At 44.6% G+C, this 27936-nt stretch overlaps 1 protein-coding gene across 6 annotated transcripts in view; it reads right to left on the bottom strand.

Annotated features, from left to right (window-relative positions):
- Positions 1-2359: 2359 nt before the first annotated feature.
- LOC140391769 (interleukin-1 receptor type 1-like) overlaps positions 2360-27936 on the bottom strand; it is a 103767-nt gene continuing 78190 nt past the window's right edge. For all 6 annotated transcript variants that reach the window (XM_072476625.1, XM_072476626.1, XM_072476629.1 and 3 more), the window contains 5 exons: positions 21522-21651; positions 21269-21414; positions 17533-17670; positions 17259-17420; positions 2360-4570 (listed from right to left, as the gene is read on the bottom strand). In XM_072476625.1, coding sequence (XP_072332726.1) covers positions 4218-4570; positions 17259-17420; positions 17533-17670; positions 21269-21414; positions 21522-21651 — 929 coding nt within the window. In that variant the 3' untranslated portion in view covers positions 2360-4217. The remainder of the gene's footprint in view (positions 4571-17258; positions 17421-17532; positions 17671-21268; positions 21415-21521; positions 21652-27936) is intronic.

Raw genomic sequence — 27936 nt, 5'->3', positions numbered from 1 at the left:
GTGTGTGTTGTGGGGGGGGGGGGGGTAAGAATCCAGGGATTCCTAAGTCGACACTGCAAAGAAGGAAAACATGGGCGGTCTGGCCCTGCCAAACTACAGCATTACCACTTGGTGGCCACAGCCAAGAGGATGAGGGGATGGAAACGAGAACCCAAAACGGAATGGGTGAGGTTGGAGGAGTCCTCCTGCAAGGGAAGGACCCTCTGGACCCTCACCATGGCAACGTTCCCCCCCCCCCGCCCGACAAAGTACACATCCTGCCAGTGGTGGTAGCCACACTGAAGACATGGAACCAAATGAGGCAGAACTTTGGTCTAACAGAGATGTCCCCCATGGCTCCCATCTGCGGCAACCACCAGCCATATTTGACGCCACCTTAAAAAAACGGAGTCAAGACTGGGGGAGGGGGACGACGACGTCAGCAATCAGGGACTTTTACATATGGGAAAGACTTACAATCTTGGGTGAACTGTCGGAGGACCTGGACCTGTCGACAGGGCAAGAACTCTTTCACCGCAAGGATCGACAAGATACCCCGGGCCCGAGAGACACACTACTGGAGGAAGTAAACATGGACAGTAAGGAAGGGGGGGGGGACTGCCACTGGACGAAGACAGAGGAAAATAGGAGGACGAATTGGGGACAGAAGTGGGTTGAGGACTCTGGAGCGAAGCACTGAGTAGGGTCAGCTCCACCTCCTCCTGTGCCAGGCTAAGCCTCATGCAGTTCAAAGTAGTGTACAGAGCTCACCTAACCAGAACCCAAATTAGCAGGTTCTTCCCGGAGGTGGACAAATGTGAATGGTGCCAGGGAGGCCTGGCCAACCATGCCCACATGTTCTAGGCCTGTCCCAGACTTGTCGGGTTCTGGACAGCCTTCTTTGAGGTCCCAGGTTGTGGGCGTGTGGGTGCAACAATGCCCGAGAGTGGCAGTCTTCAGGGTATCGGATCAGCCAGAACTACATATGGGGAAGAGAACCGATGCCCTGGCTTTTGCTTCTCTAAATGCACACCGGAGGATGCTGCTCGGCTGGCAATCGGAAGCACCTCCCACAGCTACAGATTGGCTGGCAGACCTGTCGGAATTTCTCCACCTGAAGAAGATCAAGTACACCATCCAAGGGTCGGATGGGGGTTTCCACAAAGCGTAGGGGCCATTCATCAGCCTGTTCCAAGACCTGTTTGAATCCACTAGGAAAGTTAGGGGGGAGAAAAACAATCACACAAGGGAAAAAAGCAGAGGGGGAAGGAGAGAGTAGGGAACCCAAAGGAATCATGGAATGAAACATGGAGAAAAAGGAAGGATAGGAGGAGGGTGGGGACATGTAGCCCCCAACGGAACGCAGTATGTGACGCCTACGGTAGAAGTCAGCACGAAGAGGGAAACTAAGCTACCAACGGAGGGAATGGGGGACGACGGGGGGACACCACTTGTTAAAATCTCTGTAAATAATAAACAACTTTATTTGTAAATACCGGGTACACTTTGCGCTGTTATTCTGTAAAAAAGGTAAAATACCAATTAAAATATTTCAAAAAATATACATATATTTAATTGGAGGAAATTTCTGTTCACACTGAATGTTAAACAAGCAGTCCAATAATTTAGAGATAGTAGAGGTGGTGCAAAGTTGAACAGATTATTGACATGATACGGAGATGCCGGCGTTGGACTGGAGTGGGCACAGTGAGAAGTCTTACAACATTAGGTTAAAGTCCAACTCACCTGATGAAGGAGCGATGCTCCGAAAGCTCGTGATTCCAAATAAACCTGTTAGGCTTTAACCTGGTGTTGGAAAAAAGATTATTGACAGCATAACAAAGAAACGGATGCAGTGTTTTTCATTTGCAGTACAAACAAGAACTGTAGCTCAACCACTGCAAGTTTCTGATGGTGGCTCCGATAAGAATAGTTGCTTTTACAAGCTCGCCAGTACCACCTATCAGGTACATTAGTGGTACTGCATAGTTCGGATTGATAGATGTGAAACCATGATATATCATTTCTACCAGAAATGTATAGGCTAACAAGCAAAACAAACTGAACAAAGTAGGAGGCTAGAAATAGCTGTACTGAAAAATTCAGGAGGGTCAAGTCTGCCTTTAATAGGTAGAAAATCATTGTTAGTGCACCTTAGTGTCCAAAAAAGGTGATGTGGGGTTACTGGGTTACAGGGATAGGGTGGAGGCATGGGCATAAGTCGGGTGCTCTTTCCAAGAGCCGGTGCAGATTCGATGGGCCGAATTGCCTCCTTCTGCACTGTAAATTCTATGAATATGTACCCTAAATCTTGTTTTTGGAATGCTAGAATTCACCCCATCACCTACAGCAGTGGAGATAATACAAGGAAACACAAATCTGCATTACAACAACTTTTTATTATAACACATATTTGATATGGTTAGGTAATTAACATGTGATATCAAATGTGATATCAAAGTGAGTGAGTGGTTGACTACGTGCACCAAATAAAGTATATGTTTAAAGCAAATCAACTTTGAGCTGATGAGTTGAAGATACACATATGAAGGATACCTATTTGAAAGCAAAGAGCCCCATTATTTGAAAAGTGCGAATCTATATACAATAGTTAACTTTTATTAAAGTAATGACCGAATGTCAGAATACAATTCAATACTATGGGAATCAAGAATACAATGTATAAATAAAAAGCACAGTCCTATATATAAGAGGGTGCTCTTTCCAAGAGCCGGTGCAGACTCGATGGGCCGAATGGCCTCCTTCTGCCCTGTAAATTCTATGATCTATGATCTATCAAACTGCACATTACTAATTTGAAATTGGTACCAGGAAATGAATACTAAAGGTGCTGAACTAAAATGTTGTGCTTGGCCTGCCAGGTCCCTCAACCACTGACCCCCACCATGATTTATAATTGTGGCTGGTGCCCACTGCTGTGTGTATCTTGGAAGCCTGACAGATAGTTCAACTGCAAATGTGATGTTGTTGTCCATTCAGGAGGGGCTTCTGGGGCCACTCTTTGAACATGCTACTCAGTTCAAATGGGGACTTAAAATTAACCTCAGAAAAAAAGGTGAACATGTGCTGACCCAAGTCAGGACCCCAGATGGACCTCTATTCTACCCTTACAACAGGCAGTTCATCTCCTTTCACTGGGAACACCAGCTGCAGCTGTTCCACCATGCTGTCGAAGAGGGAACTTTAGTCACAGGGTCACCACCACTGACGTGAGCTTGGAAACGACTGCAGGGCACTGGTTCTGCAGAATCTAACAGAGAAGTCAGTGATCCATCATATATTGACCCTGACCTAATTCTCCGCAGATTTACAGAGGACGTGCAGCAGAAGGACTGTGCACAGAAATCTGCTAACACTACTTTCTCTATATGCTATAGAACAATTTACAAAAAGTGGCCACAAAATAAGAAAGTTCAGAGGTGTGTGGTTATATGATAAAAAGATCTTAACAACGCATCTAGTTCATTCCATCATCCAGGGTCATGTTTTAGGTCCTGATTCATTTTCAAAAGATTTTTATGAAGCAAATTTATTTTATCGGAGATCTGTTGTTTAATGTATTTTTTTTTTTAAAAAGGGACTCTTTCAACAAGAACATTGAAATGTCTAGGAAAACTTACTGTCATCTACGATTCATCATTTTATTTCATGCAAATTGTCCCTTCCTCCGTGCTTCCTCATTATCAACTTTTAATAGCTAAGTTGGGTATTTTTAGGATTTTAGTTGCACAAAATTCTTCAACTTATCAACAATAGGATGCACAACACAAGTCAAACTTTCAAAAAACAATTTTCTTGCTTTTTAAATAAATCCAACATTATATTATATTGTTGTAAATTTGCTTTTGAAATGCATTTGTTGACCACGCTGTATATACTTTTATTTACGCACTATATATATTGTCAACATTATCAATGTTCCCATCTGCTTTGTACAGCTGTAAAATGACATAACGAAATGTCAATTAAAAATCGACCACATTTAAAACTGCACAGACAATTCAAAAAAGACTTTGACTTTGATACCAGGTTAAGGGGTTAATTTCCTTGAAGCTTGTAATACTGTAAACAGAATTTCCATCAAACTTTCACCAAAGTTACTGTGGGAGAGGAGCTGAGGAAATTCTCCGAGTACATGGAAATATCCACCTCTTGCCGTTTCCCTAATTACTCATTGTACAATATCTAAATATCTGTATTCTCTTGAAAGATAATGTCTAGTAATACTCAATCTTACAACGGGACCGTGAAGATCTTGGTGGCATGTTGTATCTCACTTGTTTCCAGAATTTTGAGTTTAACGATGAAGTTTCTTTTTCCCATTCACTGTTTTTCCACTTAATGGTTCCTTTCTTTTGGATAATATGCCTCATTGATTCTGGAAAGTCACTGTAATCATCATGATATTCCAACTCAATCAGAATAACTTCCATTTGATCAAATAACAGTGCATCGTGCAATCCAACTTGCTGTTCAAACATAGTGGACAACTGTTTATCAAAAGATTTTGTCATCAGAATGATCAGTCTTCTGCTGTCTTTGATATTTGTTTTTACCTGTTCAAAGTAATCTAAAAAGAAATGGAGAAAGCACAAGATAAACAGAGCAATAGTCTTCTAGTAAAACTGCTGTGCTTGAAAATCTGCAGCTTGTGATGACACTAATACACCTGGTTTGAGCCCACCATTGTCCTCCAACACTAACTCTCGTCAGAATGCATAGGTTGGGATAGCACATTACTTACATGTGGGCAAGGGCATCCATAGCAGTGCAGATAAATTCCAGGCAGTTATCAAGCTACACACAGAAACTCCACTGATATTCCCCTCATAACCCTTAAGAAGCTGTTCCTGTGCCTCTTTCAATACATTTGGAACCAAATAAATTTGGGGAAAACAATTCTCAGATTGGGGGAGGGAGTGATGGGGTGAGCAGTCGTTGAAGGCCCAGATACTTCCTTGCCCACTATTCAATTTTTCACCCCAGAATTGCAAGTTTTAATGACTGTTAAGACGGCACATGGGATCAAGCAAATGATATGGGTGGTGTTGCAAGGAAGCTGCACAGGATTTTAAGACACATTCACATGGAGCAGACCGAATATGGCATGGCAAGTGATGAACAGAAATGGGACCTCCAGCAAAATAAATGCAGTATAAATGTCATAACAGTTGCTAACTTGTTAAATAACAGCTGCAACAAGGGAATTCGGTGTCAATGAAAGAATGCTGCGAGAATGAAGGGGGGAGGGATCTGTCCCGAGGATGAATCACAAGACCAACTGCACCATCAGAGCCAACCCCAAGCCTGGCCTCGAGAAGAATCTCTGATTCTGACCTCAAAAATCATCAAAATAGTTGCACCACCATCAGAAATGCAATGTGCATGCATGCACCTAAGTGGACCAAATCAACGGAACCACCGGGCAGCACGGTAGCCTTGTGGATAGCACAATTGCTTCACAGCTCCAGGGTCCCAGGTTCGATTCCGGCTTGGGTCACTGTCTGTGCGGAGTCTGCACATCCTCCCCGTGTGTGCGTGGGTTTCCTCCGGGTGCTCCGGTTTCCTCCCACAGTCCAAAGATGTGCAGGTTAGGTGGATTGGCCATGATAAATTGCCCTTAGTGTCCAAAAGTGCCCTTAGTGTTGGGTGGGGTTATGGGGATAGGGTGGCGGTGTTGACCTTGGGTAGGGTGCTCTTTCCAAGAGCCGGTGCAGACTCGATGGGCTGAATGGCCTCCTTCTGCACTGTAAATTCTATGATAATCTATGAAACCACAAACCCTATCTCAGTGAAGACAGAGGGCAAACAAGTTTGTGTCTTGCACCAATTCTCTTCTATATTTTTCTCACTGCAATACTGCACCACACCACCAGAAGTCTATCCACAAGCACAAAGATAATCTAGAGCAGATGGAAAAATGTTCAAACTATGCTGCTTCTAATTCAAAAACCAAAACCCCTCCAAACTCAAGTCATTGAGCTTCAGTGTGCAGACAACACGTGTGCGCGCTAACTTAGAAACTGAGCTCCAGGTCACTGCCGACTCTTTCTCCAAAACATATGGAAAAATTGTCCTTTCACTAAACCCCCAATATTTGAGGTCCAGGATCTCAAACCCTAGACAAAGGTCATATTTTACTGGGCAGTAGTGATCCCCGTGTTCCTCTATGTTTCAGGAACTTCACAAACCTATAGAAGACACCTCAAAATACCAGAGAGTTACCATTGAGATGCCTTCGAAAAACCCTCCAAATCCAGTGGCAAGAAAGGTGATCAAATAGCAGTGCCCTCTCCCAGGCCAACTTGCCCAGCACCAATGCATTAATCACTCAAAATCAGTTCCACTGGGTGAGAGATGTAATTTTTATGCCTTGCACCAGACTCCCAAACCAACTGTGCTACTTGGAGACTCCCAAGGACAGCAGAAGGAACACTTCAGGGGTTCTTCAAGAACATTCCTGAAGAGGTCAAACCTGATCACACATGGGAGACCCAGAAAAAAGATTAATCTGGGAGGGCTCCAAACACATCAAGAGATTTTTTGGGAATGTATAGCGGAAAAGTTAAGACATCAGAGAGAACGCTCAAATCTCTAGACAACCCAGCTACCCAATCCTTCAATCACCATCTGCCCCTCTTGCGGCAGAGTCTGCAGATCTCACACTGGACCATCGACCATCTCAGAACCTTTTAAACCCATTGGGGCTTTCGGAGAAGGATACTGGCATATTGGAAAGGTGCTGGGGGTTGTAACATATCTAATTCAATCTTTGGATGAATGCCTCAACAAGTCATTCAAGGATCATGCTCGCACAAAATGGAATAAGGGATGGTTGATCAAGAAAAAAACCTTCTCAGAGTAGAAATATGCATTCTGCCCCAGCTTAATATTGTGTGATTTCATTATCATATCATGCAATGCTGTTAGAGCACTAAGTATCATCAGATTGCTCGTAAAATGCAGAATATCCAATTCAATGGAGGCGACGTTGCACAGCAGATACAATGCACAGGATCAACTTTCTTTGGCCAAAAAAAACATTGAGTTCTGACATGCTAATTTCTATGCTAGCATGAAAAAAAATGACAAAATCACAATTTATACCACAGTTGGACTGAAATTGTTGGGTATGGCATCAAAATGGTTATACTATTGGATTTGCATTCCAGAGACTTGAATCAATCATTTTGAGATGCAAGTTCAAATCCCAACATTATAATTATTGAATCTGAATTGCTAATTAAATAAAAATCAGCAATAAAAAGTTAACATTAGTAATTAGCTTAGACTCACAAAACAATTGATGAAATCAATATATTTATTGGAAAAGTACTTCTTCAAATCCCCATCATAGAATTTACAGTGCAGAAGGAGGCCATTTGGCCCATCGAGTCTGCACCGGCTCTTGGAAAGAGCACCCCACCCAAGGTCAACACCTCCACCCTATCCCCATAACCCAGTAACCCCACCCAACACGAAGGGCAATTTTGGACACTAAGGGCAATTTTATCATGGCCAATCCACCTAACCTGCACATCTTTGGACTGTGGGAGGAAACCCACGCACACACTGGGAGGATGTGCAGACTCTGCACAGACTGTGACCCAAGCCGGAATCGAACCTGGGACCCTGGAGCTGTGAAGCAATTGTGCTATCCACAATGCTACCGTGCTGCCCATATCATGCCATCCCTATTCTATTCCTTTTATCCCTTTAACATTATCCCCCCAGCCGGCCCCATTCATATCATACCCCCATCAGACCGCTTCTACCTATGTAAAATCTTTATTAGTGTCACAAGTAGGCTTACATTAATACTGCAATGAAAGTATGCCATCCTATCCCTATTGCGCACCTCCCAGAATGACCTCTCCCCTACCATGCCATGCCATAATTCCTAGACCACCCAGTTTCCACCCTCTCTCCTTCCCATGCAGACTCCTATTTCCTCCACTCCCATTCCATCCTCCAAGCCATCACTCCCATTCCATCCTCCAAGCCATCACCCCCCCCCCCCCCCACACACACAATCTTTCTGCACCACAATTTCCCCCCTTCACCACATCATTAAGAGTGGGGGGGGACAATGGGACGCAGCAGCTAGTGAGTGAGACCGGGGAGTGGTGAAGGGCTCGGAAGAAGTGAGAGCTGCAGGCCAACAACTGAGGCAATGTCATTAACTTCCACCCACCTGATCAAACCAATGAAAAAAAGCAGACAGACAAAACTTATTATTCTAGAAGATGGCCACCAAGATGCTTTGAACTCTTATAAAAGTTAAAACAACATATTCTGGGAAGGAAATTTGCCATTTTCGCCCTGTCTGACTTATTTGACTCCAGACCAATAGCAATGTTTTTGTAACTCAACTATTCTTTGAAATAGACTAGCAAACCATTCAGTTTGTACTGCTACAATGCAGTATTGCAATAAAACCGATGGATCATCTGGCATGGTCACCATGTCAAGTTTTCCTCACTACATAGAATAATAGAATTCCTACAGTGCAGGAGGCCATTCGGCCCGCTGAGTTGACACCAGCTCTCCAAAAGAGCACCCCACCTACGCCCATGCACCCGCCCAATCGCCGTAACCTCACCTAACCTTTGGACACTAAGGAGGAATTTAGCATGGCCAATCCACCTAACCTGCAGATCTTTGGAATGTGGGAGAAAACCGGAGCAGCAGAGGAAACCCTTGCAGAAAGGGAAGACTAGGAACGCAGAAACCCTACTACACAGTCATCCAAGGCCAGAATTGAACCCGGGTCCCTGACGCTGAGGCAGCAATGCTAACCACTGTGCCGCCCTGTGGACATATGCGCATTAGGACTTATGTCGAAGGAGGCACATAAACGACAAGGCTGTCGTATTTGGGAAAACTGTGGACGTACAATTTACAGCCAGGACACTTCTGTATTCCGTTAATGAATCCTAAATTTTCTTGTAAAGCATTTAAGAAAATACTGTTAAGCATCAGAGAGCAGGGGTCCACAAGTCAAAAAGTTGATTGTGTTAAAGTTGCATCAGCAATTTCCCCATCCAAGATTCAAAATTGGGGTTATAAGAGATGAGGAATACACCAAACCTAGAGAACAGATTAGTGATAGATGTGATATATATAAGAAGTATAGAAGAACGCCATCCCGACACATAGCGACTAAACCCTTAGTGAAAGAGGTTTATTAAAAGTTCTGGCCAAGGATCTTAAGATGTGGGATAAAGAAAAGAACATTTTCATTTTGCACTTTGTAGACTTGGTAGCTAGTTTAATCAGTCGCCGATTATACGCAGTAAAGAAAATAATTGTGAAACAGATAATGGATAAATGGATTGCAAACGATGAATTTCGGGATATGTGTGAGAAATTCAACATTATAGTAATGAATATAGCTGCAGAAAACCCATTTAGTATCTCGGTGTGCAAGAGAAATCATGCTGTGATAGATGAAATGCTTTGTAAAATTTTGGCAGATAGGCCAAATTGTAAATTAACTTTGGCTTTAGCGGAGATGGAAGAAATTATGAGGATTCTGGGGGAATTTGGCTGGTTTTCAGGGTCTAAACTAAATATGGGGAAAAGGGAGATGTTTGCAGTCCAGGCAAGGGGGCAGGAGGCGCGATTGGGGGAGCTGCCGTTTAGGGTGGTGGGGGAAGCTTTCGATACCTTGGCATCCAGGTGGCACGGGAATGGGAACGGCTACACAAGTTAAATTTGGCCCGATTAGTAGACCAAATGAAGGACGATTTTCGAAGGAGGGACGCAATTCCATTGTCACTAGCTGGGAGGGTGCAGACAGTGAAAATGACGGTCCTCCCGAGATTCCGGTTTGTGTTTCAGTGTCTCCCCATCTTTATTTCACGGTCCTTCTTTAAACGGGTCAATAAGGTGATCACTGGCTTTGTATGGGCGGTTAAGACCCAGCAAGTAAAAAAGGGGATGCTTGAGCAGAGCCGTGGGGAGGGCGGGCTGGCGCTGCTGAACTTTAGTAATTATTATTGGGCGGCGAATATAGCCATGATCAGGAAGTGGGGGAGGGTCGGTATAGGGATGTGGAGACGGCATCATGCAAGGGCACCAGTTTGGGGGCGTTGGTAATGGCGCCTCTGCCGTTCCCACCGGCACGGTACTCCACCAGCCCCGTGGAGGTGGCGGCCCTGAAGGTCTGGGGGCAATGGAGGAGGCATGTGGGAGCGGAGGGAGCATCGGTCTGGTCTCCAATCTGTAATATCACCGGTTTGCCCGGGAAGGCTGGATGGAGGGTTCCGGAGATGGCAGAGAGCAGGGATTGAGAGGATGGGAGATATGTTTATGGAGGGGAGCTTTTCTAGCCTGAGGGAGCTGGAGGAGAAATTTGGATTGATGAGGGGAAATGAGTTTAGGTATCTGCAGGTGCGGGACTTCCTACGCAGGCAGGTCTCAACCTTCCCCCTCCTGTCGACAAAGGGATTCAGGATAGGGTAGTTTCCAGAATGTGGGTGGGAGAAGGGAGGGTTTTGGACATTTATAAGGGGCTTATGGGGTCAGAGGAGATGCAGACCGAGGAGCTGAAACACAAATGCGAAGAGAAGTTAGGAGGAGAGATAGAGGATGGTCTCTGGGCGGACGCGTTGAGTAGAGTCTACGCCCCCACAACATGTGCCAGGCTCAGCCTGATACAATTTAAGGTCGTTCACCGAGCCCACATGACAGTGGCCCGGATGAGCAGGTTCTTTGGGGTAGAAGATAGGTGCGCAAGGTATGCAGGAGGACAAGCGAACCATGTCCATATGTTCTGGGCATGCCCGAAGCTCAGGGGATTCTTGCAGGGGTTTGCGGATGTCATGTCCAAGGTGTGAAAAACAAGAGTGGCACCGAGTCCAGAGGTGGCGATTTTCAGAGTGTCGGAAGACCCGGGAATCCAGGAGGAGAAAGAGGCAGACATTCTAGCCTTTGCTTCCCTGGTAGCCCGGAGACAGATACTATTAGCTTGGAGGGACCCAAAGCCCCCTAAGACGGAGACCTGGCTAACTGACATGGCTAGCTTTCTCGTTCTGTAGAAAATCAAATTCGCCTTGAGAGGGTCAATGTTAGGGTTCGCCCGGAGGTGGCAACCGTTCGTCGACTTCTTAGGGGAAAATTAACCGCCAGTAGAGGGGGAGGGAGGAGGATGGGGGGGGGGTGCTGGGGTTAGCTTAGTTTAGAATAGGGGGTTAGTAAAGGTGGGACCTGTAAGGGAGGAGGACGGCTTTTGCACTATGTTTATATTTTCATGTACTTTGTTTATTTTGTTGTTGTAAAACCATAAATACCTCAATAAAATGTTTATTAAAAAAAAACTTTGGCTTTAGCATAGGCTGTACATGCAAATCATTTGCTGCTGATGGTTGGGGGCTACAACCCTTATTAGTTGGTTTTTGGTAGAAATCCCCAAATACCTAAGTCATGAATGATCATCCTCCAGCTTAGGGAGGGGGGTGGGACAAGAATTAGCTGTACCTTTTCTGAGCATTTGAATGCATTCCACACTGGTAGAAGAGCATTCCTTAAAGCAGAAATTTCAGAAAGAACTCAGAGAGCTTCGAGGCACAATGTGCGACCGTCAGAAACTAATTTCAGACAGGGAGACGTGGCATACGATAAGGGAGATGGTGTTAACGAGTGGAAACATCCAAGAAAGTTATAGCACTGATGGTAAAACAATCATTTTGCAGCATGGAAACCAGACTGTTTGTGTATATTCATCAAGAATAATGGCAGATTACAAGTTTGCAGATACAAAAGGGGCCATTGAAAGTGCTGAGGAACCAAGTATGTCAAATACACATAAATGTTACAGAATTATGAGGACCCAATCACGGAAATTGACCGGTTAACCGAAGAGGGACATCTTATTTAGATGAACTAAATTAGGCTATTTGTACTAAAGAACAACTGCCAAAGGTTGGCACGAAAGTAACATACTTTCCAGAAGGCGCCAATCAGTGGAAGGATGCAACTATTGTTGGTAGAATAGGTAAGGCCACCGGAAAATATAAAAACTGTGTTGAATGTACAGATTAAGGGGAGGAGGTTAGACCCATGGATTGGGAACATGAAATACAAAAATTAAGAGCGCAGAATGGTCACCGCATTATAGGAAGGACGTGGAGGCTTTGGAGCGGGTGCAGAGGAGATTTACCAGGATGTTGCCTGGTATGGAAGGAAAATCTTATGAGGAAAGGCTGATGGACTTGAGGTTGTTTTCGTTGGAGAGAAGAAGGTTAAGAGGAGACTTAATAGAGGCATACAAAATGATCAGGGGGTTGGATAGGGTGGACAGTGAGAGCCTTCTCCCGCGGATGGAAATGGCTGGCACGAGGGGACGTAGCCTTAAACTGAGGGGTAATAGATATAGGACAGAGGTCAGAGGTAGGTTCTTTACGCAAAGAGTAGTGAGGCCGTGGAATGCCCTACCTGCAACAGTAGTGAACTCGCCAACATTGAGGGCATTTAAAAGTTTATTAGATAAACATATGGATGATAATGGCATAGTGTAGGTTAGATGGCTTTTGTTTCGGTGCAACATCGTGGGCCGAAGGGCCTGTACTGCGCTGTATTGTTCTATGTTCTATGAAACCGAGTGTCAGTTCAGACAGTAGATCTGGCAGTGGGCATGCCCATATAAAGCGATCAAGGACCGTTGACAGAACATCTCACAAGAGGGAGGTAAAGCAGTAGCAGTTCAGAATGACACACAAGGCAGGAAAAAGGGCACAGCTTAGCAAGCTCAAGAAATGGTACAGACCAGGAATGCTGCAAGGAGCAGAAGCCCATAAGATTTTGAGGTCTTTGTGGCTTCCAACTAATTAGATGATAAATGAATAAAAGATGCAAAACAGCAAGAACTGTGAAATTGGAAAGAATTTGGGGTATGTACTTAAGATCCCAGGTAGGGGACGAGTTTTATCTCATAGATGGATATGCATGGAAAAAGGACTACCTGATGGAAATTAGAAGGTCAAAGCCAGGTTGGTAACACAAGGTTTTGAAAAAGCTTTGCTGACCAAGATGTAAGGGTAGACTCACCCACGGCAAGAAAAGTTACTTTGAAGATCATGTTGGGCCTGTTAGCCACAAATGTTTGGGAATACAAGTCAATACCGGAATGTGGAGACGAGGGGCTTTTCACAGTAACTTGATTGCAGTGTTAATGTAAGCCTACTTGTGACAATAAAAGGTTATTTAATTTTAATAGATACTAAAGCTGCATTCATACAGGGACATCACCTTCAAAGAGAAATTCCGGAGTGGGGAGGGGAACTCTCGAAGTTAATTAAATGTGTATACAGGTTGAATGACTCCTCCAGAGTTGTCTTACTTGGAAAATATTAACCCTGACAATTACTTGTGGTCGGGCCTCACAAAAGGATACGACGGCTTCTAAAATGGAAAAAGAGGAACTCTGAAGTTTAATTTATATCCAGCTGAATTGGTTAAATAGACAATCAAGACTGGACGGCAGTTTTGATGTTTTACAACTAAGTACTAAAATAAATGATCCCAAAACTGAAGAATTTGTTTGAGCAAATAAAAAGGGGTTATCAGTTTGGAAAGAGTTAAGTTCCCCAGCATTTGAGTTAGAATTGGTGTTTTAATTGTTTTCATTGTTTAATAGACTTCACCGTATAAATAAAGGGGAGGGAGTTCCAGTGGCGGCATGTAGAGGGGAAGTGGCAGGTTGGGCAGCTCCTGCTTGAGGCCTGTTTTTAGGAATTTTAAAGTCCGGTCCTGGGGGCAATTTGCGAATGATTGAATGAAGGAAGATGCAAGGAAGGTAAAGGATTGAGGAAAACAGCTGACAAGAGGGAGGGAGTGAGTGTTCACCGTCGAGTGAGAGGGCCAGTCAGTGAGCTATCAAGATGGTGGAGGCTGGGCTGCCGGGTGGAGCTGCACTGCTCACAGCAGAGAGGATGACTGAGGTGATGTCTTTGGAGCTGGAGAAGCAGTTTGCGAAGCACATGGAGGTGTTTGAGGAAGGAGATGGCAGTGGCTTTGAAGACGTTGGTGTTGGAGGCATTTGCCCTGGTGAGAGTAGATGTGGCGAAGACATCGGCCGAGGTGAGGGAGCAGGGCGAGAAGATGAAGGGAGTGGAGGAGGCCATGTCACAGCACAGCGATCAGTTCACCTTGATGGTGGATGAGCTGCGGAAGGTGTTCGAGGCCAATAAGGGGCTTCGAGCAAAGCTGGAGGATCTGGAGAACCGCTCGAGGCAGCAACACGTGAGGATTGTGGGCTTGCCGAAGGGGGTGGAGGGCCCGAGGCCAACGGAGTACTTCGCTATGATGTTGGCAGAAATGATGGGGGAGGTTGAGGAACCCTCTCGGTATGAACTGGACCAAGCCCATCAGTCGCTGAGGCCGAAGCCAAAGTTGAATGAGCCGCCACGGGCAGTGATCATCTGTTTCCACAAGTAACACATGAAGGAGAGGGTTTTGAACTGGGCAAAGCAGCAGCAGGTGATGCAGTGAGCTGCTGTTCGCATATACCAGGACTTGACAGTGGAGCTGGCAAAGAGGCGAGTGGCATTCGATCGAGTTAAGATGGCATTATACAACAGCAGGGTGCGATTTGGTGTGGTGTATCCAGCGAAGCTGAAGGTGACCTGCAACGCCAGAGATTTCTACGTTGAGACGGTGGAGGCAGCTGAGGCGTTCGTGAAGGAAGAAGGCTTGGGACAGAAGTGAAGACTGGAACCAAAGGGAGGTGGTGGACTGTGAATGGGGAGTTGGGAGAATGTTTAAAAGTTGTTTTTTTTAAACCTATATTGTTATTTGTTTACTTCACACAGTTATGGAGGTTAAGTTTTTTGATTGTTATTCTTTGTTGCAACGGTTTTATTTTACTTTATTGAGATGTTTGGGTTTGATGGTTTTCATGGGATTGGGTGGAAGGGGAGGCGAGGGAAAGCTTTGGGTGGGGGCCCCCGCACTAGCTAACTTAAGTAGGCTCGTGAACGGAGGTGAGGTGAGGAGGGGCTGCGGACATTGGAACCCGGTCTTGATGGGCCCAAGAGGTGTGCAAGATGGGGCAGGGGGGGGGAAATCGATACTAGGTAAGGGTTTTTCGAGAGAAAGTGCAGGGGGTATTCTGGGAGGGGGTTCGATGTTAACAATGGATAGGGTCAGACACATGGGACAGGGCCCGGTGTTATGATGATGGTGGATAAGAAGGGAGGGGGGGTGTGAGAGACCCCCGGTTAGGTTAGTTATGTGGAACCTGAGGGGGTTGGAAGGCCTAGTCAAGAGATCAAGGGTGCTGGCGCACCTGAAAGGTTTGAAGGCTGATGTGGCGATGCTGCAGGAGACTCGCTTGAGGATGAAGGACCAGGTGAGGCTTAGGAGGTTGTGGCATTGGACGCCAATGTAACCCTTATCCACATGGTCACTTCATTTTTTCACTGGTCATAAGGTTGACACTCTTCAAACAACGACTGTTAGTCATAAATCGATACTCTACCCTTAGATTCAGCCATTTGTTTTCCAAGTTGGTTAGAAATCAAAATTGCAGCCATTCCCCCAAAGAAATCTTGATTGCAATTGTTTTTCACTTACGAGAAGTAGCCTCTGCTACCATAGTAAAGCTCCAAAGCTAACTCTGCCAATAAGACTAGAAAGCAAATCTTGATTTAATCAAAGCCAGGTTTATTCTGTGCAGTGATCACTTCTCCATCAACTCACCCAGTGCTACCTGTATCCCCGTTATTTATATGATGCAGTCTATTGAAACATTAAGTGAAATCTATTAAGCAATTTTTATAAAGTTAAAATGTCAATTCTAACTTAAATGCTGGGTATGCTGGGGAACTTAACTTTTTCCTAACATCTGTTACTTTCCACTTATCAGCCCAAACCTTTTTTTTGTTTAATTTGAGTACCCAATTCATTTTTTCCAATTAAGGGGCAATTTACTGTGCCAATCCACCTATCCTGCGCATCTTTTGGGCTGTGGGGGCCAAACCCACGGAAACACTGGGAGAATGTGCAACCTCCACACGGACAGTGACCCAGAGCCGGGATCGAACCTGGGACCTCGGCACCGTGAGGCAACAGTGCTAACCACTGTGCCACCGTGCTGCCCTTTATCAGCCCAAATCTAAATGTTGCCCAGATCATGCTGCTTATGTGCATAGACTGCTTGAGTATCAGACGCAAACATTCCAACTTCTGACCTTATGATGGAAAGGAAGGTAATTGACTACAGCAATTGAAGATGATTGGGTCTAGGACACTACCCTGAGGAACACCTGCTGGGATTATTGACCTCCAACACCACACCTATCTCCCTTTGTATGAGGTCTGATTCCAACTCGTGGAGATTTGCTATGATTCCCATTGACTTCAGTTTTACCAGGGCTCCTTGATGCCACTCGATCAAATGCTGCTTGATGTCAAGGACAATCACTCTCACCTCACACCTCTCAAGTTCAGCTCTTTTGCCAATGTTTTGACCAAGGCTGTAATGAGGTGATGGGTGGCCTTGACAGAACCCAATCTGAGCGTTAGTGAGCAGGTTATTGCTGAGTAAATGCTATTTCATAGTACCGTTGGTGACATCATACTTTGCTGATGTTGATGATCAAGAATAAACTACTGCAGCGGTAATTATCCAGTAATGGATTTGTCCTGGATTCTGAGGACAGGACATACCTAGGCATTTTTCCACATTATGGGGAAAGTATCAAGTGTTTCAGCTGAACTGGAACAGCTTGGCTAGGAGCGTGGCTAGTTTTGGAGCGCAGGGTTTTGGTGCTACTGCTGGAATAGTGTCAGGACCTGTAGCCTTTGCAGTATCTAGTGCCTTCAGCGTTTCTTGAAATTATTTGGGAGTAAATCCAATTAGTTGAAGCAACCCTGTATATATATGAGGATCACTGACCACCGAGTCCAATGAATCATATGGGCAGCATGGTAGCACAATGGTTAGCACTGCTGCTGCGCAGCACCAGGGACCCTGGTTCGATTCCCAGCTTGGGTCACTGTCTGTGCAGAGTTTGTACATTCCCCCCCATGTCTGCCTCACCCGGTTTGCATGGGATTCCTCCGGGCGCTCTGGTTTCCTCCCACAGGTTCCAAAAGATATGCTTGTTAGGTGAATTGGACATTCTGAATTCTCCTTCTTGTGCCGAACAGGCACCCGCGTGTGGCGACTAGGGGACTTTCACAGTAACTTCATTGCAGTGTTAATGTAAGCTTACTTATGACACTAATAAAGATTCTTATTATTTTAGTCTTACCTTCTCCAGGTAGATCGTCTCTTCCAGGTATAAACAATTTATATCCACACTGGCATTCCAAAACTTGAGGCAGTGCATCCATAATGAAGGCAAGGATATTAGTGCAGTATGAAGAACAAGAACTTTGAGGATAGATGATATATGCATCGTAGCTCTTGCCATCTGAAAGTGAACAAAGCACTAGCATACGTTACCAGAATGCAGCACTGAAATTCTTTTGAATATGTCTCACTTGTTTGCAATTAGGTTAAACTGATTCTGAATTTGCACCTACCATTTTCAGAACATTTCACAGGAAACGTATCACGATACCACAGGACAATATCAATCTTGAAAAACTTGTAAGTGCATATGCAAATGAATAACACACAGGTAAAAACACCAAATGCAGCTACTATCTCCTTGGTAAAATCTGGAGAACAGAAACAAAATATATTTTTACGAAAAATTCCTAATTGCACAACTATTAAGGGCAGCACGGTAGCATGGTGGTTAGCACAATTGCTTCACAGCTCCAGGGTCCCAGGATCGATTCGCTGCTTGGGTCACTGTCTGTGCGGAGTCTGCACGTTCTCCCAGTGTGTGCGTGGATTTCCTCCGGGTGCTCCGGTTTCCTCCCACAGTCCAAAGATGTGCAGGTTAGGTGGATTGGCCATGCTAAATTGCCCTGGGTGGGGTTACTGGGTTATGGGGATAGGGTGGAGGTGTGGGCTTGGGTAGGGTGCTCTTTCAAAGAGCCAGTGCAGACTCGATGGGCCGAATGGCCTCCTTCTGCACTGTAAATTCTATGATTCTATGATGATTCTATAACTCTGGTAGAGGAGGCAACAATGGTCAGAGTTTATTGAGATAAACAAATTAGGTAGGAATCGCACAACATCATGAAACACGCAGAGAAAAAAGAAGTTTGGCCAATTTCATAGGTCATTTCTGTGAGAACGTTTTATTTATTCGACACATTTTAATCTTGGCCTGGATTCTCCGTCTCGCGATGCCAAAGCAGGGTTCACAATGCAGTGTACAATCGGGCACCAACAGGAAATCTGGATCGGTAGCGGGTGCTGATCCATTTGCAATGCTCCAGCCCCCTGCTAGAAGCAGGATGGGGCTTCGCTAGCGGGAGAATGTAAATAGACCTTAATGACCCATTTGCATCCACTTAGCAGGCTGGGCTCCAGAGTCTCCGGGCCTGTGAGATTCCCTGGACTGGTGGGCCAGGAATCACGTGGGCAAGGATCACTACAAGTATTTACCAGCTTGGCCTTGACGTGATGGACCTCTCAATGGGCCAAGGGGGCAACACCTTAAGGGAGTTTCCCCTCAAATTCATCCGACTGCCACCCATCCTGCCCCCACAATGCACGGCCTGTCCAACCCTCTGCTCCCAGACCACCAACCCCCCTAGACCCTCTGAAATGGACGCCCCCCCCCCCCCCCTGCGATAGGGACACTCCCCAGAGACTCCTTGAATATGGAGCCCTCCCACCCAAAGAGACCCCCTAACTAGAGGGACCTCCCTCTCCCCCCAGAGTCCCCCTAACTAGTCTCCCAACGGAGAATCCCGGAACTTGTCTCTCAAAAGTGGATAATCTGTTTTAGTTGCTACTGGAAATATCATGTGTACAGGGTTTGTCCTTGATCTTGAAAGTAATCCATTCCCTATTTCTCTAGCCTAATTCATTAAAATGGTAAACGTACTTTTTTAAAAATGGAAACAACAAAGTGGATTCCAAGGTCGTTCCAATCTCAATGGGCTTAATTTCATATGGGCCATAGCTTCCAGGGAATGGCAATCAGTGTAAGATTGCCACTCCATATCCCCTTACCGGCGCTAAATTTCTTAGTGCATGTCTCGCCTGACTTTCTTTGCTCAGCAGTGAGTCCCCAATTCCAGCGTTCAGTGCAAAAGAATCTCGGCAAATCATAGAATTTACAGTGCAGAAGGAGGCCATTCGGCCCATCAAATTTGCACCAGCCTTTGGAAAGAGCACCCTACTTAAGCCCACACCTTCGTTCTATCCCCATAACCCAGTAACCCCGCCTAACCTTTTTGGACATTAAGGGCAATTTATCATGGCCAATCTACCTAACCTGCACATCTTTGCACTGTGGGAGGAAACCCATGCAGACACAGGGAGAACGTACAGATCCGCACAGACTGTGATGCAAGGTGGGAATCGAACCTGGGTCCCTGGAGCTGTGAAGCAACTGTGCTAACCACTGTGCTACCATGCTGCTACTTAACGCACTGACTGCTGTAAAGCAGATGAGTTTAAAGGTCCCATTGAAAATAACAGGCCAGGGAGAAGATAAACATCTACATTAAGTGGATTGGGATTAGCACAGAGTGGTGGGGACTGGTGTGTGTGTGGTTGGGGGGGGGGGGGGGGGGGGGGACCACTGGCAGAACCATCCAAAGTTAGCGATTTAAGTAGCTTTGTCAGATGGTTTTCAGCACAGTGCAATTGACCAAGGAAAGTTACCCCTTCTGGACAATTGCTCCCTTACCTGGAAACTTCTTGGACCCCTTAGCTGGGAATTTCCAAGAGGGATTTCCCCAGAGCATCCCCAAATCTGACACTCGGAAGCCAGGAGGTTATGGGCCAGTATGAGTTACTCTTAAATGCAATATCATTTTGCAAATAAAACATCAACCATGGTACATAGAAAATGTTAGAAAAAATTTGCAAGTGCTTTGACTTGAATAAAAAGACTTTCATTTTATAGGAAAGAAAAAAAGGAAACGTTTTCTTAAAAGGCATATTTAAAAGAGATGGCATGACATGGTGTAAAAGCTTGTTTAAGAGGATGGGCTTAAAGGCAATCAAATAAAGATTGATATGGAAGTAGTTTTGCTGTCATCTGGTTCACCGTGTGAGTAACCAAAGGAAAACGTTGTCAGTGATAAAGGATGGCTGAAGCCAAATTCTTCCCGTATTCAGTTGAAGAAAACATTAACCTATCTACCATTTGTTCTCCCACATTCTAATTGCCCAGATATAGCTATAGTCAAGAGAAGACGGAGAGGGGTAGCGGTGATAGCCTTAATGTGGAAATTGAGTTATGCTTGCAGATAATGTCACCAGGGGTGACTACACAGAGACGACTGTGAAGTAGGAATGGAAGCTGCAACTGGAGAAGAGAAGTGCTGGCTGCATTTTGGCAAGCAGGAGTGGAATTACACAATGCAACCTGGCATTCTATGCCATCTTGAGATTTGAAATCATAAACTCTGGACTGCCAAGTCCAGTAGCAGGACCAATGTCATACCCGACAGACATCTGATTTGAGGGGTGATCATGGAAACTGAACCAGAGCTGCCAGAAATGCATTTACATTGTGCCTTTAGCATTGTAAAACATTTCCGGTCACGTCATGGAAGCACAAGGAGAAAAGAAAACAAACACTGTGCCAAGGACAAGAGTTCTGATTAAATAGTTAGTCAATGTAATTGGTTTTATTGAAAGTTTTAAAGGAGCAGAGGTGGGGATAATGGTTTGGGAAGGGAATTCCTGAGAGTGGGATCAAGACATCTTAAGGCACAGCCACTAATCCTGGGAAGAAGGGACAAATATGCAAAAAAGTTGAAAGCAGAAAATTAAGATGGCATATGATTTGGTGAGTTTTGGAGTATGTCACAATTTCCCTTCAATTATGTTGTACACTACATGTAGGGTATATCCCATATTTAATAACATTTATCTCTATTAATATTCATTCAGAAATTCATACACAAAAATATTTGAAGAATATCTGATGCAATCATGCAACATGATCAGTAAAGTGAAAATCAGTGCATTCTGCTTTATGAATATGAGAACAACGAGAGTAGACTGATTAATCTGATTATTATCAGTGGATGATATCAATCATCAGTCATATTGATGAGTGAAAAAGCAAGGCTGTCTCATAATGTATGAAAGATACCAGAGGTCCGACATAAGGAATAGCAAATGATCCTTAGAATAAAGACAATTGTAATTTCTTAAATAGCGTAACGAACTACTTGCCTGTTTTCCTAAATTTAACAGTTGCTGTTTGATACCCCAAGCCATTTTGGGTGACACATGTAAATGACTCATAATATTCTTCTTTGAAATTAGGAAAAATTATTTTCGACTCATAATAGTTTCCTTGTTTGCGATCGTTCCTCTGACTGGAAACAAATTTATATACATAAACTCAACATTATACAAGTTATAGTCGTTCAAAGACAGTAAATTATGTGCTTGTTCAAACCCTGATAAAATTAGAGCTACATACCTGTATTCAACTTGAAGATGGTTACTGAAATAGTCTTCAATAAACCTATCCTGTACTGTCCAATAAATTAATGTTGTAGATGGTTCACAATATCCTGTATATACTGTGCAAGATAAGTTAAATTTTGACCCTGAACAAACAAAATAGAAACATTCTTATTCACCAAAAGGTTGTAAATTGGAACTACACAATGCCAGATGCATCCTGGCCTGAACAAAATTAAATAAAGTTAACTGAATGAAAAACCTATATTCTGGTAAACAGAGGAAAAGTGGATAGAATAAATGTTTCAAATTCACCTGGAAAACGCTTGAAGTAGAATTGTTATAATTTATCAAACAAAAATTTGTACACATCAGGATACCCAATCTGTGGAACTAAGGGCAGATATTGTAACACCCAGCAAGCACATGATTGCCAAGTATGAACTTCCTTACGCTGAAAATCAAAACCTTCACAAACATTGAGAGCCTAAATGCACCAGTGAAACCGTGAAAATTGTGACTTATTGATCACTGAGTAATTGTTCTATTTCTATCCTTCTCTTCCCATATTGCTTGATTTTTTTCTGAGATAGTTAAACTTCATGGGTTGCTGGACTGATTGCTGGCTACAGTCCAATCAGGAGTCAATCATTACTTCGGCTACAAGCAAAGTATATTTAAATAGTTGTAGCCAAGCTGAGCATTTGGCCCCAGAATTGTTTGTATTCATTATGTCTGGGGAAACAGTTACAGCTAACAATCCATTCAACAGCTTTAGCTGCCCAATGTGAATAGTTTTCTTTTATAAATTTAGAGTGCCCAATTCATTTTTCAAATTAAGGGGCAATTTTAGCGTGGCCAATCCACCTAGCCTGCACATCTTTAGGTTGTGGGGGTGAAACCCACGCAAACACAGGGAGAATGTGCAAACTCCACACGGACAGTGACCCAGAGCTGGCATCGAATCGGGACCTCGACGCCGTGAGGCTGCAGTGCTACCCACTGCTCCACCGTGCTGCCCATGAAGAATTATACCACCATGAATTGATTTCTTAGGACAGAAGTTCAGTATGTGGGTGATGGTCTGGCTTGCCAGGCCTGTTGAAATTTGAGCTGTTCCTCATGTTCCACTTTTGGAGAAAGTGACCACATCTTCCCTGGCCTGCCCTCAAGTCGTTGAGGATTGTCCAGATTTTCCATGGAAGGTTCAAACCTGAGACTTCACCACTTGGGTTGGTCACCAGGGGCTGTACCGTCCTAACGTCGTATCTGGGGGTTACTCCAAAAATATGCTGATTCCAATTGTCTTACATCTCATGAACAATTTTCTTTTAAATTTTTTTAAATGGCTTCAATTTTCCATGGACCAGGTGATACACCTTCACAGCTGAACATACGACCAAAGAACTTGATTCTGCTTTCATTGAATGAGCACTTAAGTCTTTGTTTAAGGTGAGGCTGCATTCCCCAAGACGTTGCAGACACGCACATAAGAGTTCACTTTCAGTGTGAATGTAAATGACAGTGTTACCACTCAAATCCTTGAAGTACATACTGAATCACATACTAAAACACCTTAATTGCTGAGTTGTTTCCAAAGTCGAGACTCTTGTATTGAAAAACCTCGATGTCGTGGAACTATGGGGCAGGATTCTCCGTTAGCTGACGCAGAAATCGGGAAACGCGATTGGGTGGAGAATCGGTTCCGATGCCAAAATCGCAGCAGGTGCCGATTTAACACAATGCTCCAGCACCTCAACAGCGGCGTCAATGCGTTCTGGAACGCACATACAGTAGACAACATTTGCATATCATTAGCAGTCCGACCCAGTATTCGTCAGGGCCTCTCTGATTCTCCGCCTCCGATGGGCCAAGTTCCTGATGGTGTGGTTCATTTGTGCTTTTAAAAAGTGAAACAGGCGTGGCAAGTGCTGAGGGAGAGAGGGTACGGAACGTGTCCAACATCGCCATAGTTTGCTGACAGTTGTGCCACTGGCCAGGGGTCTTCTGCCAGGGCCGGGGGCCTTGTGCAGGTGGCCAGGAGGTGGGCTGCGGGGTCGGAGTGGATGGGCATGGAACACCGTTGCCACAGCCGGCAAGGCAGCCATGCAGCTGCGCACACCGCTAACAGCCACATTGAACTTAGTGCGATGGGTCTTATATGTGTCCCCCCAGGGCACCATGCCCAGGTGCCCTGTGACCCCAGCGGACCCATCATCTATATGGGCGCGCTCCAGCACAACCAGTCCCATCTTGTTGGCTGGGATGAGTGTGTACGCAGAGTATAATGCATATGTGCGGCTGCAGCTTGTCAGCCTCCCGAGTGTCAATCATGGACCCGGCGAATCCCGCACCATTTTTCATTGGAATCGATTGTGTTCCGCATGGCACCGTTGCTACCCCCTCAATAGTAGCGGAATCGGTGCAAGTGTGGTACCAGTTTTCTGTCGTAAAAGTTCATGAATTCTGCGTTGGCGTCAACACTTAAGTCTCAGAAATGGAAAATCCCACCCAAGATACTTTGGTTATTAACCAGGTTTGATTTGATTGTATTCTGCATAGAGTTTAAGTTTAGTGAAGTATTCAGCAATATGTAAATTCTATATATCATCAACTGTGGGTGTCAAGTATCTTTCTTGCTATGTCTTGGTTTGGTAACCATATATTAATACAGGCTCTAATCTGCCTCACACTTTTCGGTTCTTTGACAACTTTTGTGGATGAGATCCAAGGGATAGGTTTATCCCCAAATTTGTTAAAAATGTCAAGGTCAGGTAGATGCTGAAATTCTTTCTCGGTCTGCTTCCCGACATGAAATGCTATTCAGCAGCGTTGATGTGTGACCGGGGGCACTCCGGTCTACTTGGAACTTGCATGTAAAACCTTTCAGTTTGCCGATCCTGTGAAGCAATCAATATACAATTCAAGGATGTCGTTGGTCTGCATTATGTGTGTGACTGCAATCATGCGCACGTCTGTTGATGTGTGGAAACGGATAGGTGTATCATGTGTATTTGCTGATATGACAGAATGCAGCATTCATTGTAATGCCTTTGAATGAGACTGGCATTTCAAAAGTTGAGAATTTTCAGTTTGATTGGATTGGATTGGATTTGTTTATTGTCACGTGTACCGAGGTATAGTGAAAAGTATTTTTCTGCATGCAGCTCAAACAGATCATTTAGTACATGAAAAGAAAATACGTAATAGGGCAACACAAGGTACACAACGTAAATACACAGACACCGGGTGAAGCATGTAGGAATGTAGTATTAATCAGATCAGTCCATAAGAGGATCGTTTAGGAGTCTGGTAACAGTGGGGAAGATGATGTTTTTGAATCTGTTAGTGCGTGTTCTCAGACTTTTGTATCTCCTGCCCGATGGAAGAAGTTGGAAGAGCGAGTAAGTTGGGTGTGAGGGGTCTTTGATTATGCTGCCCATTTTCCCAAGGCAGCAGGAGGTATCAGATAGAGTCAATGGATGGCAGGCGGGTTCATGTGATGGACAGTGTTCACGACTCTCTTGAAGTTTCTTGCGGTCTTGGGCCGAGCAGTCGCCATACCAGGCTGCGATGCAGCCAGATAGGATGCTTTCTATGGTGCACCTGTAAAAGTTGGTAAGAGGAAAAAAATTGTATTTCTTGGTTTACAGAGAATGAGGCAATCCTGAAATTGCTGAATCTTTTGTCCCCCATGATATTCACAATTCCTTGTTTATCTAGGAAAGGATCTGAAAGGTCACTGTCACACGTGACTGGTTGTTGCGTCCGAAAGAGAACACAAATATATATTCAGGCTCACCCACCTCTCCATTGGTTACATTCTCTCACCTTTTTGCTGTGGTACACATATGAGGCACCTTTCTGGTGGTATTGAGTAATTGAGTAACAAACATGAACTAAGTGATTGGATTTCGACAAGCTTTGCAATATTCACCAGTAGCAGAACACTGTTGCCCGGTGTGGATAAGCGCCACCACCGTGAAAGCACCGTTTTGGACAAGTCACAACTCTATTGTGAGAGTGTTGGCATATGGGCAATGAACAGTGCTCACAGGAATTGGGTGTGGTAGTTACTTTTGGCAGCCTCAACTTCAGTAACTCTGAAACCAATAACAATCCAATCGAAAGGGTGGCACAAATGTATATTTAGCAGTTAGCACTGCTGCCAGTCAGCACCAAGGACCTGGGTTCAATCCTAGCCTTGAGTGACTGTGTGGAGTTTACACATTTTCCCCGTGTCTGCATGGGTTTCCTGAGTGCTCTGGTTTTCTCCCACAGTCCAAAGATGTGCATTGGCCATGCTAAATTGCTCCTTAGTGTCCAATGATATGCAGATTAGGTGAGAGTTGTGGGGGTAGGGCAGTGGAATGGACCCATGTAGGGTGCTCTTTTGGAGGGTCGATGCAGACTCGATGAACCAAATGGCCTCCTTCTTCATTATAGAGATTCAATGATAACTGACGTATTTTTCTTTAGTGATTTTCAATGAAGTTGACGAGAGATGACCCTTGATTATTGTGTTTGATTTCCCATTCGAGGAGTTGAACGTCAAAGTCACTCATTGCCTCAAACGCAATATTGGTCAATTGCCTCACCTGCTTCTTGCCTCAAGGCATGGGATAACTATCCCTTCATTCTCCCTGATCAGATTAAGGACGAATGAACCCACCCTGGTAAATTTGCAACATATTCTAGATCTGCCCCAGATAGAGGGCATTTGCAATATTTAATTTGATAGAGTCATAGAACATTACAGCGCAGTACAGGCCCTTGGGCCCTCGATGTTGCGCCGACCTGTGAAAACAATCTAAAGCCCATCTACACTATTCCCTTATCATCCACATGTCTATCCAATGACCATTTGAATGCCCTTAGTGTTGGCGAGTCCACTACTGTTGCAGGCAGGGCATTCCACGCCCTTACTATTCTCTGAGTAAAGACCATACCTCTGACATCTTTCCTATATCTATCTCCCCTCAATTTAAAGCTATGTCCCTCGTGCTAGACATCACCATCCGAGGAAAAAGGCTCTCACTGTCCACCCTATCGAATCCTCTGATCATCTTGTATGCCTCAATTAAGTCACCTTTTAACCTTCTTCTCTCTAACGAAAACAGCCTCAAGTCCCTCAGCTTTTCCTCATAAGATCTTCCCTCCATGCCAGGCAACATTCTGATAAATCTCCTCTGCACCCTTTCAAATGCTTCCACATCCCTCCCATAATGCGGCGACCAGAATTGCACGCAATACTCCAAATGCGGCCGCACCAGATTTTTGTACAGCTGCAACATGACCTCATGGCTCCAAAACTCAACCCCTCTGCCAATAAAAGCTAACACACCGTACGCCTTCTTAACAACCCTCTCAACCTGGGTGGCAACTTTCAGGGACCTATGTACATGGACACCGAGATCTCTCTGCTCATCCACACTGCCAAGAATCTTACCATTAGCCCAGTACTCGGTCTTCCTGTTATTCCTTCCAAAATGAATCACCTCACACTTTTCTGCATTAAACTCCATTTGCCACATCTCAGCCCAGCGCTGCAGCTTATCTATGTCCCTCTGTAACTTGTAACATACTTCCGCACTGTCCACAACTCTACCGACTTTAGTGTCGTCTGCAAATTTACTCACCCATCCTTCATCGCCCTCCTCCAGGTCATTTATAAAAATTACAAACAGCAGTGGCCCCAAAACAGATCCTTGTGGTACACCACTAGTAACTGGACTCCAGTCTGAACATTTCCCAACAACCACCACCCTTTGTCTTCTTCCAGCTAGCCAATTTCAGATCCAAACTGCTAAATCACCCTGAATCCCATGCCTCTGTATTTTCTGCAGCAGCCTACCGTGGGGAACCTTATCATACACTTTACTGAAATCCATATACACCACATCAACTGCCTTACCCCCATCCACCTGTTTGGTCACCTTCTCAAAGAACTCAATAAGGTTTGTTAGGCACGACCTACCCTTCACAAAACCGTGTTGACTGTCTCTAATCAACTTATTCCTTTCCAGATGATTCTACATCCTATCTCTTATAAATCTTTCCAAGATTTTGCCCACAACAGAAGTAAGGCTCACTGGTCTATAGTTACCGGGGTTGTCTCTACTTCCCTTCTTGAACAAGGGGACAACATTTGCTATCCTCCAGTCTTCTGGCACTATTCCTATAGACACAAATGACTTAAAGATCAAAGCCAAAGGCTCAGCAATTTCCTCCCTAGCTTCCCAGAGAATCTTAGGATAAATCCCATCCGGCCCAGGGGACTTATCAATTTTCACACTTTCCAGAATTGCGAACACCTCCTCCTTATGAACCTCAAGCCCTTCTAGTCTAGTACCCGGAATCTCAGTATTCTCCTTGACAACATTATCTTTTTCCTGTGTGAATACTGACGAAAAATATTCATTTAGCACCTC

The sequence above is a fragment of the Scyliorhinus torazame genome, chromosome 15, assembly GCF_047496885.1.
Source record: "Scyliorhinus torazame isolate Kashiwa2021f chromosome 15, sScyTor2.1, whole genome shotgun sequence".
In the NCBI taxonomy this organism is placed as follows: domain Eukaryota; kingdom Metazoa; phylum Chordata; class Chondrichthyes; order Carcharhiniformes; family Scyliorhinidae; genus Scyliorhinus; species Scyliorhinus torazame.
This window is presented reverse-complemented; position numbering and strand designations above follow the sequence as displayed.